This window comes from Lynx canadensis, chromosome A2 (genome assembly GCF_007474595.2).
Source record: "Lynx canadensis isolate LIC74 chromosome A2, mLynCan4.pri.v2, whole genome shotgun sequence".
Lineage (NCBI taxonomy): Eukaryota > Metazoa > Chordata > Mammalia > Carnivora > Felidae > Lynx > Lynx canadensis.
The window spans coordinates 80,485,582-80,498,818 of NC_044304.2; the positions used below are offsets into that span (position 1 = coordinate 80,485,582).

The 13,237-nt window shown below is 40.0% G+C and overlaps 1 protein-coding gene across 1 annotated transcript in view; it reads left to right on the forward strand.

Moving 5' to 3' along the window:
* RELN (reelin) overlaps window positions 1–13,237 on the forward strand; it is a 532,864-nt gene that overhangs the window by 466,454 nt on the left and 53,173 nt on the right. Inside the window, 3 exon segments of the mRNA XM_030307797.1 lie at window positions 542–800; window positions 1,660–1,909; window positions 5,910–6,078. Of these exon segments, the coding sequence (XP_030163657.1) occupies window positions 542–800; window positions 1,660–1,909; window positions 5,910–6,078 (678 nt within the window).

Genomic DNA, 13,237 nt, shown 5'->3' on the forward strand with positions numbered 1-13,237 from the left:
CCTCTTCCAAAAGATGCCTGGTCTTTCACAAAGAGGTACTACAACTGCTGAATTTAAATGTGTCTCCCCAAAACCAATAACATGAGATCTGAAAAACTGGTAAGACCTGAAAATGGATGATTTCGCCAATTAACGGCATAAACTACATTCATAGCATTCTTCCAGCTTCAGATACTAAGGACAAATTTGTCTTAAATAGATAGCAATACACACTCCCAAACTTGAAGAGGCTTTGGACCCCTCCCATCTTCTTATAGAGTAGCAACAGGATTGGGGAATGCTCAGTTCCCTCAGACTCTCCTCTGTGGAAGGGTACAAAATATAAACTTGAGTACAGAATTGCCTTTTTTTCATTTCATTAACTCTCTTACATTAACAAGGAAAATTGGGATTTGAAATGATTGCTTTAGACACTTGTTAAATCATCATATTCTTTAAAACCGTGCACTTCCCCCGTATTACCCTGTGTGCTTGTCTTATGTTAATAGTGTGCATTTCTCACTGAAGTGAAAAAATCTACAGTAAACTTTACTCATGTCAGATTCGTGCAGTTCTTCATGAGGCTGGGATGTGGTAAAGGTGTTCCTGACCCCAGGAGCCAACCCGTGCTTCTACAGTATTCACTCAATGGCGGCCTCTCATGGAGCCTCCTTCAAGAGTTCCTTTTCAGCAACTCCAGCAACGTGGGCAGGTACATTGCCCTGGAGATACCCTTGAAGGCCCGTTCCACTTCTACTCGCCTCCGCTGGTGGCAACCATCTGAAAATGGGCACTTCTACAGTCCCTGGGTTATCGACCAGGTCAGTCCACTCAGGATTAACTGTTGTAATGTTTGGCACTTGAGCTGCATGTGGCCTACAAAGCATCCAGTCCGGCCCCCTCGCTCAGTAGAGGAAGCCCAGGACCAACAATTGAATGACTTGCCCAAAGGCATACAGCTAGATTAGATATGGCAGTTAGCTTCCTTTCCTTCTCTTTTCCTTCAATTGCCTGAGCCTATAAAAACCAGCAACACAACAGAAGGCCCAGGTCCTGCTCATAGAGAATTCTGCCATATGGATAGAGGGACTTTATCAAGTGTGATGCGAGGTTATAATTCTCTGAAAAGGAAAATGTGCAAATTAGCACTGGTACCACATGCAGTAGTTTACAAATCCTCGTTCCTAGCCTTTGAAGAAGAAATAAGTAAATCTTCCTAACAGCCTCATGGACGCTTCTAAACGATCTTCATACATAATAAAATGCATATCAAATAGATCTCAAAGAACCTGTTAACAAATGATAGAATCCATGCAAAAAATTGGAACTGAAATGCTTTAGGATACAACTGTCCTTAAATAGAAATTTCACATGGAAAATAATCACATGTAAGCCAACTTTTGCTTTCCCAGCTTGGGTGCATGTAGTTTCCAAAGGCACAATTTGGCCCATGAAGGCTGTGAATGGTTTTGTCAATACTTCAATTTGTTTTCTGTAGCTTCTTGCCAGATGGGCAAGCAGACCACATAAACAAAAGCATTCTGAAAGGCCCCAAACAGTATGCTTGCTGTATGATGCCAGTTTTGAGCAATCTGACAGATAAAAACAAACAAAAAGACTGAACTCGTCTCGTCTCTTGAAACCATATTAAAAATTTGTTTTCTTGAAAATACATTTCAGATTCTTATTGGAGGAAATATTTCTGGTAATACAGTCTTGGAGGATGATTTCACAACCCTGGATAGTAGGAAATGGCTGCTTCACCCAGGAGGCACCAAGATGCCTGTGTGTGGCTCTACCGGAGATGCCCTAGTCTTCATTGAAAAGGCCAGCACCCGCTATGTGGTCACCACAGACATTGCTGTGAATGAGGATTCATTCCTGCAGATAGATTTCGCTGCCTCCTGCTCAGTCACAGACTCCTGTTACGGTAAAAATTCCATTTCCGGGTAGAGGAACATTACCCCATTTCCAGGTAGAGAGAGAGAGAGAGAGAGAGAGAGAGAGAGAGAGAGAGATAATAACCCCTAATTTATCTCTTGTTGGAAAATCCAGAATTTTCTTGTACGATCAGATTTGCAGAATTAGAACTCTCATCACATAGAGAATGCCAGAATAAGCCATAGGATTTACACATAAATTTGCATTTGCATAGGTTTTAATTCATAGGGCTTTAGATTAGTCTGGTTACTGTCTTCTTTCCAACTCCCCAGGAATCATGACATTTTGTTGTTCCCATTTTGCCTTATACTTTTCACCATTCTAGGTCATAGCATATTCTAGGCCACCCTCATTGTGACCAGTTTGCATCCTCAAGGTTGTATACACACACACTCCTACTCACACATGACTTGCACACACACACACACACACACACACACACACACACACACACACACCTATCCTAGGAGATATAAAAACTGACATCATTGCATACTTGGAGCCTTCACTGGAATGCAAACCTGTTGGGATTCTGGTAGTCTTCCAGCCTTTTACCACCCCTTATCATTCTTCCTCCAAGAGATACAAACTAGAATGTTCACAAGGACCTTGTTCTGTTTTAGATTCTGGGGGGCCAACATCTGACAAATTTGGTTACTTCCAAGGTCTTACAAAATCCAGATTTTTCATATTTCTGCTAGTTTGAACTTAGTGGACATATCTTAAGGGGACTCCCAGAAGTGCAGCTTCTACTTCAGGATCAATTAGTCAGCACTAACCTAGTCAGCAGGGGTGGAACTTGGAAAAGTATAAGGTACCCATCTGTCTTCAATAGGTCTAGTTGAGGGGATACTTCCAAAAGTTAGAGTGCAATAAATGACAAAGTCAAGTGATCTGTGGATTGGTGTTGATGCCAAATGTGATGAGAGCTCAAAGGAGAGTGAGATGACCAATGGATGGCCAATCCAAGGAGTTTGGGAAGATTTCACAAAGAAGCTGTCTCAAGTGGGCATTGATGGTTGCAGTGGATTTGAAGAGTGAATAGAGAAGAAAGGACACCCCAAGCTAGGCTGGCAGCATAAGCAAAGAGGCAGAGGTGGGGGTCCTCCTAGTCCGTGCCGAAAGCCATGAGCAGACCTGCCTGAACAGGCAATATTTGCATCTAGTGGAGGAGAGGAAAGTGCTGATTTTGAAAATGGAAAAGGGTGGTAAGGTTCTAGATGCCTACTCCCTCAGTAGCATAAGAAATGGATGGGAACCCAAGGAGGTAAGCTATGACACAATAGGCCTGCACTAGCACCAGGACTGACACTCTACCCTCCTGTGTACTTTCTACTATAGGCTGGCACAGCCTCTTGAGAAAGGTTGAACTGAATGACAAAATCAAAGAGGAAAGCAGAGATGGATAAGCAGAGTTGCCAACTAAGAAGAGCCTTACAAGGCACATACAAGAATTTATAGGGGCACCTGGGTGGCTCAGTTGGTTGGGCATCTGACTTTGGCTCAGGTCATGATCTCACCATTCGTGGGTTCAAGCCCCGTGTCGGGCTCTGTGCTGACAGCTCAGAGCCTGGAGCCTGCTTCCGATTCTGTGTCTCCCTCTCTCTCTCTCTCTGCCCCTCCCCACTCATGCTCTCTCTCAAAAATAAACATTAAAAAAAGATTTGAAAAATGTTTTAAAAAGTTTAAAAAAAAAGAATTTGTACCTGACAAGGACATGAATAAAAGGACTCAAGTGCAGAGAAGCGTCATGGTGTGTTTCTGGGAGATGAGCCCAAAAGCTGATGAAGGTGGGTAGGCAAGAATCCCAATAAGGAAGCCCCAGTGGTAATCTCCAGAGGAGGTGGCATGAAGAGAAATAGGATGGATAATATTGATGTGAGACAATGCAAACAAAAAGGAAAGAAGCAGAAAATCTCACAACCAGCTCACAGTTTGAACACAGAGGGTAAAGAAGAGAGAAGAGTAAAATTTCCAAAATAATTTATAAATTTTGAACCCAGAAAACAAGTGCAAAAGCATTGCCATTGATAGAATTTAGTAGTTAAGAGGGGCACCTGAATAGCTTAGTCAGTTAAGTGTCTGACTCTTAATTTTGTCTCAGGTCATGATCTCAGAGTTCATGGGATCAAGCCCTGCATCAGGCTCTGCACTAACAGTGCAGAGCCTGCTTGGGATTCTCTCTCTCTCTCTCTCTCTCTCTCTCTGCCCCTCCCCTGCTTGTGCAATCTCTCTCTCTCTCTGTCTCTCTGTCTCTCTCTCTCTTTCAAAATAAATAAATAAACATTTAAAAGAAAAGAATTTAGTAGTGAAGAAAAGATGTTTATTTATTAGGGAAAATGGTGAGTTTTTCTTTAGTTGGGGTAGAAGTCGTTTTTTTTTTATTTATTTTTTTGTTTGTTTCAAGTTACTTACATTCTAGTTAGTTAACATATAGTGTAATATTAGTAGTAGAATTTAAGGATTCATCACATATAATACCCGGTGCTCATCACAACAAGTCCTAGAAGTAATTTTTAGTGGAGATCCCCTGAGTGAAGAGGACTTACAATATGGAAAGCAGGAACTTTTTCTATACTGTGCACCCACAATAGGCCAGCATCCGGTGCAATGCCAGGCTGAGCAAACATTTATTGAATTAATGAAATTGCTTGGAGACATAAAATTGGCAAATCTGGGCACACAGGTCATAGTTGAAGCCCAAGGAGTATACACATAAAACAGAAGACCAGAAATGGAGTCTGGAAGAATGCCCACAGCTGGGCTAGTTAGCACGGGAGTCACAGGAAAGTAAGAGAGGAGATTCAGAATAATGTCCTCCAAAAGAAAAGAAAGTTTCAAGAATTGGGGAATAATCAATAACATCCAACGCTGTAGGAAGAACAAGAACAATGAAGACTGAGATGAACCATTGTATTTAACTAGAAAAGGTTGCTAGGAACCTCCCTGAAGTGAGTGGTCCCACACTGGCTGTGCATGACAATCACCTGGGGAGCTTTAAATCTCCTGATACCTTGGCTGTGCCCCAGAAGAGTGAAATCACAATCCCTGGGGGTGGGACCCTGGCATTAGTGGTTTCTAACGGTACCCAGGTGATTTCAGTGTGCAGCCAAGATTGAGAATCACGGCCTTAGAGGAAGCAATTTCAATAGGGAGGTTGGGCCTGAAGCAGTTTCTAAAGACTTAAAGAGAAATACAAAACCTAGAACATAAGTTGAATTTTTCAGAAGAAGAAAAAGAAAAGTATCTTTTCATAGACCCACAGCCTGACTGCCTTCTTTGGCACAAATTACAGGTCCTTCAGGTCCCTCCTGATACTTCTCTTATTTCCCAGTATATTCCACGACACAGCAGAGCAGGGTAAGAGCAAAAGAGATTTTGCAACTTGTAAGAAGTTTCACCTGTATCAGGAGCAAAACTGGCATTATTGGTCAGGATCCCTATTGAATGGTCAAATTTAGGGAAAGTTGCTCAGTTTTTTAAAACTTTTTAAAAAGTAATCTTTAAAATATGTGGTTACTATGTTTGTATTTGTATGTTAACTATTAAATAGATACCATAGAGTTACAGTACCTCAAATTATATATAGTTTGTATAATTTTATAATATATTGTAACTATTAGATTAAACAATAAATATATATATATATAACTATCATTACTGTTGCTTTAACTACATATAAACAATGGTTTTGTTATGCTTGTTCTGAAAGTTTCTCACTATAAGGAGTGATTTAGGAAAATTTATGTTTCACTTGATCATACCCCCTTAAAAGAAAATTTATTTTAATCTGGAAAGTGAAAAATAATAACTAATATTGCATGGAAGGAAAAATCAAACCGGGAAACATTTCAAAATAGGAAACATAAATACGGAGGAAAAATCAAATTGACATCTGAGTGAAATTAAAACATAAGAAGATATAAATATTTACCGTTCCTGGGTCTACATACATGTATTTCTATTCAGAATGGTGTTTCCTGTTTCAGCTATTGAATTGGAATACTCAGTAGACCTTGGATTATCATGGCACCCATTGGTAAGGGATTGTCTACCTACCAATGTTGAATGCAGTCGCTATCACCTGCAGCGGATCCTGGTATCAGACACTTTCAACAAATGGACCAGAATCACTCTGCCTCTCCCTCCCTATACCAGGTATGGATGCTTCTGCATGTAGTGAACCCAAATCTGATATAATTTGGCATATCAGCTTTTAGGACAACAAGTTTAAATGAGATACATGCAATTTTGCTATTGATTGATGGTATTGCCAGCCATGAATGAACAAGGTGATCTTAGGAAGCAAAATAAGGGCACCTGGCTGGTTCAGTCAGTAGAGCATGTGACTCTTGATCTCAGGGTTGCGAGTTTGAGCTCCACACAAAGCACGGAGTTTACTTTTAAAAATAAGCAAAATAGAGGGCACCTGGCTGGCTCAGTCAGTGAAGTATGCAACTCTTGATCTTGGGGTCTTGTGTTCAAACCCCATGCTGGGTGTAGAGCTTACTTTAAAAAAGGAGGAATAAAAAAAAATAAGCAAAATAGAAGCCAGTTTTTGTGGTGACATTGTTGTGTTTTTTTTTTTCCCAAAAGCCGGGCCTATACTGACTTTTATTTCTAACATTTTTAAAGAATGGCATATTCAAGAAAACAGTATATGGATCAGTGAGAGTCTCCGACTTGATTCACTTAAATTTAAAACAGGCACATTGCATACAGAATAGGTTTAAATGGAGGCTGTTGTTAGACTACCATAGGTATAGCAGTGAGTGGTGTCATATCAATAGAGCAAATAAGTGTGTATTAAAATTATTGTCTGCTTTTGAAATTTTATTTTAAACAGTATCTCGAGAATTACCACCTGGAGCATTCTTTTATATGAAAAACAATTATGAATGTGTCATTCATTGAGTCCATAAGAAATGGTGGTGGCTTAATAAAATTGCCTGGAAAGTGCTTTATTTGAGTTATACAGAGAATTCACCTTGCCTACTGGATGGTGTTCCCTGACCTTCTCTCTTTCACTATCCAAGGAGGTGCTAATCATAGGAAAGCTTTAAAATCTTGATGGGAAATTCTGTTCCCTCCCCCCCCCAAAAAAAAAATGGTAATCAGTTGTTGCCGTTAAGACAGAAGCAAAGCAACCAGTGCAATTATGTGGAACGGGAGTTACAGTCTGGGCTCATTATTGGTCCCTCGCTTCCCCACAAATGAAGAATGAATAAATCTTCCTAGCAAATGATCATAAAATTCAACTATTCATCTAGGACATAACTTTTCTTGGGATTATCATAAATGAGATGGTTTCAGTTACTAACAGCCTAAGGCCCCTCTACAATTGCTGGCTCAGAGCTACGAGACTATATTAACTGTCAGTAGAGTTGCCAAGTTTAAATGAGATACGTGAGATTTTGTTGCTCGTTAAAGGTATTGCCATGCATGAATTATTAAGGTGATCTTAATAAGTAAAATAGAAAAAAAAAACTCCATTAAGGCAACAGTCTTTTAAGGCTTTATGAATTCTGTGAATTATTACCCAGCTACTTGGTAGCATTTTGCAAATAAAAGACATTCTAAGATTTACTCCAGCTAGTGATTATACCCTTGACTTTTCTACTCAAGAAAGGTAATTATTCCTCCTCTTTTAATATATCTTTTAATTGTCTTTTGCACCTACCCATAAGAATTTGGCCCTTTCAAATGATAAGCTGAGAAATCTGATGAGCATCCCTTTCCTCTTGTTACCATATAGAAAATATGCACTGCTTATTGTACTACCCACAAAGCCCCTGTTATACAGTGGTCTTAAAGGTGGTCCTGCCTTGTAATAAGGCCTTGTAGATAATTCAGAAAGAAATGCACATGGATGGAGCCCAAGCCAGACCTACTTCTTATTGTGCTCTGCCCTATGCCAGAGATGAGGAGAACAGTGTGCCAGACTCAGAACACTTTGTCTCAAACACAACTTAGCATAGCTATACTCTATCTGCTCTTATATCCAGCTACTTTTTAAATGTGGTACTTCCTTGTCTTGAGTTCAACTTACTGCCTCCACATTTGCAAAGTATTGCGACACCTATGTTTACTTTGCTCTCTAGAATTGAGAATTTCAGCTCGTAGCTCTTCCCTATAAACAAACATGATGCTGATGACTTAAAGCCATCTGCTCAATAGGGGTGAGGAGTGACAATGTGCCGGTGGTAGATTTGTCCACCTGTTCGCTTATCATAGGACCACAAGGCTAGGCTTCCAGTATTGTTGGCACAGTGGTAGTTAAGAGTCACCTGAGGTCGGTTATCCACAAATTGACATAAAATCATTACCCAAACTAAAATGGCCGGTAGTTACCAGTAGCAATTATTCATTCACTTATTCATTAAACAAATATTTTTTGAAGTGTTTAATTGGATGCTAGGTCTGTGTGAGGGGGATGAACTTACCCCTGCCTCAACAAATTTTCAGTCCAGTGGGAAAAAGAACTATTAACCAGAAACCAGCAGTAATCACAGAAGTAAATAAAAAATTCAGCTGTGGTAACTGATGGAGGACAGTTGCATGATGCTGAGAGATGATATGTCCTAGGGAGATTTGCCTTTATCAGGAGAGTCAAGGACCACTTTCTGGAGGAAAGCATAATTGAAGTAATAGATAAAGGATGGATAGGAATTGACTAGGGGAACAGTAGGGGGAGGTGTTCCAGGCAAGGAAAACAACCTATGATAGGAAGTAGCAGGCATATGTGAGACACTGAAAGAATGTATCAGATCTAAAGAGAGAGCGGAGTGAGATGGAGTGAGACCATGAAGAGCATTGGAGGTCTTACTGAAGATCTGGGGATGGTTACATAGGTGCTTAAAAGCCTGCTGAAGTTCCCCAGGAATAGGGGGACATGCTCAGATTTGCATCAGAAAAGCGTATTCTAACTGGAAAACAAATTGGGGAGGATACGAGTAGCTGTAAGGAGACTCTTCTAGAGGCAGTAAGTGCTGGAAGCTTGGAGTAAGGTGCAGGAGACATGAAGACAAGTGGAGAAATTCAAGAGAAATAGAAGTGATAAAATTAAGTTTAATGATGAAATGGACGTGAGAAGGGGAGGGGAGGGGCAATGTTGAAGATGACTGTGGTTTCTGAGTTGAACTGAATGGATGCTGCTACATTTCACTGGGAAGGGGGCCCTGAGAGTAAACATAAGAGACATTACACTCTGCTCCAGACATTTCTATGTTAAAACCTAAATAAGCTGCTATAGATTGAATCATAGTTTCTATTACTCCCATATACACTGCTTAAGTTAGATCTTACTAGAGAGAAATAAATGAGTGGAAAGCATTGTGTTTTAGTGGAGAGTTCCAGCTTTTCAGCCCTGTGAGCTTTTAAGGTAGTCATTCCATGTCCCAGAGTTGCAGGGTCTTCATGTGAAAAATGAGACTTTTTGCTGTATAAAAATCTAATAAATGGGGCTGCCAGGGTGGCTCAGTGGTTACGCATTCTGATTCTTGATTTCGACTCAGGTCACGGTTTGTGAAATCGAGCCCCATGTCAGGCTCTGCACTGACAGCACAGAGCCTGCTTGGGGTGCTCTCTGTCCCTCTCTCTCTGCCCCTTCCTTGCTCTCACACTCTCTCAAAATAAATAAACTTTTAAGAAATCTAATCAATGTGCATGGATGAGTTTGGGACATTGTAAGTATTTATAAAATGTAAATCATTTTTACATCTATGAGTTAACAACATAATCATACTTGTTAAGCATAGCACAAGTTTATTATCAGACTTTACCTTCAGTCAGACTAAGAAATCTTCCTAAGCTCACTTAACAAGAGCAAACCCATGGTAATGGTAGGACACTGTCTTAAGTTCCTGCCCTGGAGGGGGTTACCATCTCATTGGAGAAAAATAGACAACTTAAAAATAAAACACGCTGTATATAATTGAGAGCTTCAATGAGGAATGGGCTGGAAATCGGAGACAATGTTGAATGCGGGAGTTAGAGAGGGTTTCATGGAAGAGATGGGTCGTGGCCTAAAGGATGGCTAGGAATTAGGTGGGTAAGGAGAAGGACATTTCTAAATTAGGGAAGCAATGTGAACAGGGTTCATGGGCCCGGCAAGAGCCCAGGAGTTGCTGGTGAAGGCAGCGGGCTCATATCTGGATGCTCTGGAAAGTTGTTTGTTAGTGGAGTTGGCTCAACTATCACAGGCACTGGAGAAAGGTAGAGGAGTTTAGACTTGTTGGAAAAATGAACTATGGTGGATTTCGAGCTGAGAATATTCTTCCAAGAAAAAAACGATTGGGAGAACAGAGAGGCAGGTAAGAGAAAGTGGCAAAGGCATTGTGATAATGACTTCCATGAAGTCACAAGGGTCTGGGCTACAGCTAACAAGCAGGGGATGGGACGGATATTACAGGACATTTCAAAGAAAGAATTGATAAAACTCACTAGATTTTTCTCCCTTGCACCCATCCGGAGACGACTGTAAAGTTTGAAGCCCTTGAGAGTGGTGAGAAGTGGGGAGGAAGCAAAAGTTGATCCCAGGAGGGACAATGTGGCAAATTCAACCCAATGATGCTGAATTAAATGTGGGGACTAGAAATACAAATGGAAACATTCATTTGACAGAAATATGAAGTTCAGAGCCCAGGGAAAGATAATAAACTTTGGAGGCATGAGCATAGAGGTGATAGGCAAAGCTGTAAAACTGGAGCAGTTCAACTTGGGAGAGCATTCAAAAGGAAAAGAAAGGATCCTTAAATTTAGTAGCAGATTGAGTGGAAATAGTTCTTAAAGGGACCATGAGGATATACTCAGGGGGGTTTAAGAAGAATCAGAAGAACATGGTATCCAAGAGCAAGTAAGAATAGAATATCAAGTAGGAAGAGGTGGCCATCAGTGACACATGCTATAGAGTAATGAAAAAAAAGTTTCACAATAAATTTGCTAGATTTTTCCATAAGGAGATAGTCAGTGACCTTCAAAAGAAAAGTTTCAGTAAGATACTGGAAATAAATAAAGCTTGTCTGGCCCCAGAGCCCATGGGCTTAACCAGTATATTAGTTCTACATTTAAAAAAAAATTTTTTTTAATGTTTATTTATTCGTGAGAGAGAGACACACACAGAGCGTGAGTAGGGGAGGGGCAGAGAGAGAGGGCGACACAGAATCTAAAGCAGGCTCCAGGCTCTGAGCTGTCGGCACAGAGCCTGACGCGGGGCTCAAACCCACAGACTGTGGATCATGACCTGAGCCAAGTCAGCACTTAACCGACTGAGCCAGCCAGGTGCCCCTATTAGTTCTACATTTTTATTGCTTGCCTAAGAGATACAGCCCTCGAAGAAATAGGGAGAGAGAATGCAGGAGTTCTTGAGAGAGGCTGAAAAGGAGAGGAAGATACCAAAATCAATTTCATAGCCCCTAAGTTGAATCTGCCTCCTCCTGTTTACTAGCCCCAGATCTAAAAATAACAGGTGGCTCAAGTAGCATGGGTTCTTGAAATGTCACCTGAGAAGGAGGGTAGGTCAACAGAAGGGCAGGTAACTCAAATCCACTGAGAAAAGAGCAGGGGGTGGGTGCTGCCACTGGAAGGCTCAGGTGTGACTTGGCTATTTTAAGTCACAGTTTGAAGATGATCCATTCCCTCCTACCAGCCCTAATGACCTAGCAATACCACTGTCTTTAAAGATTAACTGCAACACTTTGGAAGCCAGATGGTTTTAGCCACAGCATGGACACTACTTAATGTTTGTGGGAAGTTTACAGGAAAAGTGATAAGCACGAGAAAGGGCAAAAAGATTGTGGAAGGATTGGGATAATGGAATGGGGCTAGAGGAGTCTCTACCTGTTTGCAGGTAAACAGACTTAGGGAGGGAGGATATTTTCAATGATAATCCCAACTATAACTTCAGAGAAAAGATATTTTGCTAAGAAAACCAAATAACTAAAGATAGTATTCTGGGGGTTTGTCTTGGAGAAATATTCAAGGGAATTACAAGTTCATTTTTTTAAAGGAGGGATTTTTTTTTTTTTAACTTGCCTTGGTATTATTTATCTCCATTGTTACTTCCAGTTTTCTAGTAAGTTCTGAAAGACTTTTTACAGACATTTGTTTTACGGAACATCATGCTAAAATTTTTCAGTCAGGTCAAGGAAACCTTAGACTTCTCTTACGTCACCATTTTCTCATGCATCATTTTGATACTTTGAACATCATTGCTGTTGCTTTACCAAATTTCTGTTGGTGTTTCAGGACAACAGAACATAAAATAATTTCTTCTGGGGCACCTGGGTGACTCAGTTGGTTGAGCGTCTGACTTCAGCTCAGGTCATGATCTCACAGTTCATGGGTTCAAGCCCCGTGTCAGCCTCTGTGCTGACAGCTCAGAGCCTGAAGCCTGCTTCAGATTCTCTGTCTCCCTCTGTCTGCCCCTTCCCTGCTTGTGCGCTCTCTCTCTCTCTCTCTCTCTCTCTCTCTCTCTCAAAAATAAATAAATAAATACAAAAAAATAATTTTGTTGGATGTAAACTATGGTACTATTGATTTTCACATACTGAATATGTTAATATTTGCACATTAAGACAATAAAATCTATTTCCATTTCCACTACAACAGAGAATAAAACTGTTTACAGAAATTCTGCATTCCAACTAAGGTTTCTCTGTTGTCAATCTTGTTGCCAAAATTTTATTAGAGAATTTGAGACTTGGCTGTACTTCACCCATATTGCTATCTATGGATTCTTAAGATTGCTTTAACAATTAAATAGAAGTCATTCTCCTTTGAGAAGGTGTTTTAAAAATTATAGGAAATTCCTTTTATTTGAAGGATGGTCCAAAGTCTTTAATGCTGTCAGTAGGCCTACTCAGAACACTGTAGTTGTTAGTATCATTACTAATTATGATTCTCAGTGAAAATAATAAATCCTTATTTTACCAAAAAATAGGATAACCATTTTCTTTTCTTTGTAATCGTCAAATCAAAATTTTACTATGAATTTGAAGGGACCACAGATTATTTTTGGCTCACGTTTATCTATTTAAAACATAACAAAATTTAAGAAAATAGCAAACTATACTTCAATAGAGTCATCACCCAGCTTCAACTGTCATTCAACTATTATTGACTTTTGAGCAACCTTATTTTTCAATAGCACCACTCACTCCTGCCCCCCCAATTTTGAAGGAATTCCCAGACATATCATTTCAACTGTAAATATTTTAGTATGTATCTCTAAAAGAGAACTTTAAAAAATATAACTATGATATCATTATCACACCTAAAAATTAATGACAGCTTCTTACTCAATATTTACTTAGTACTC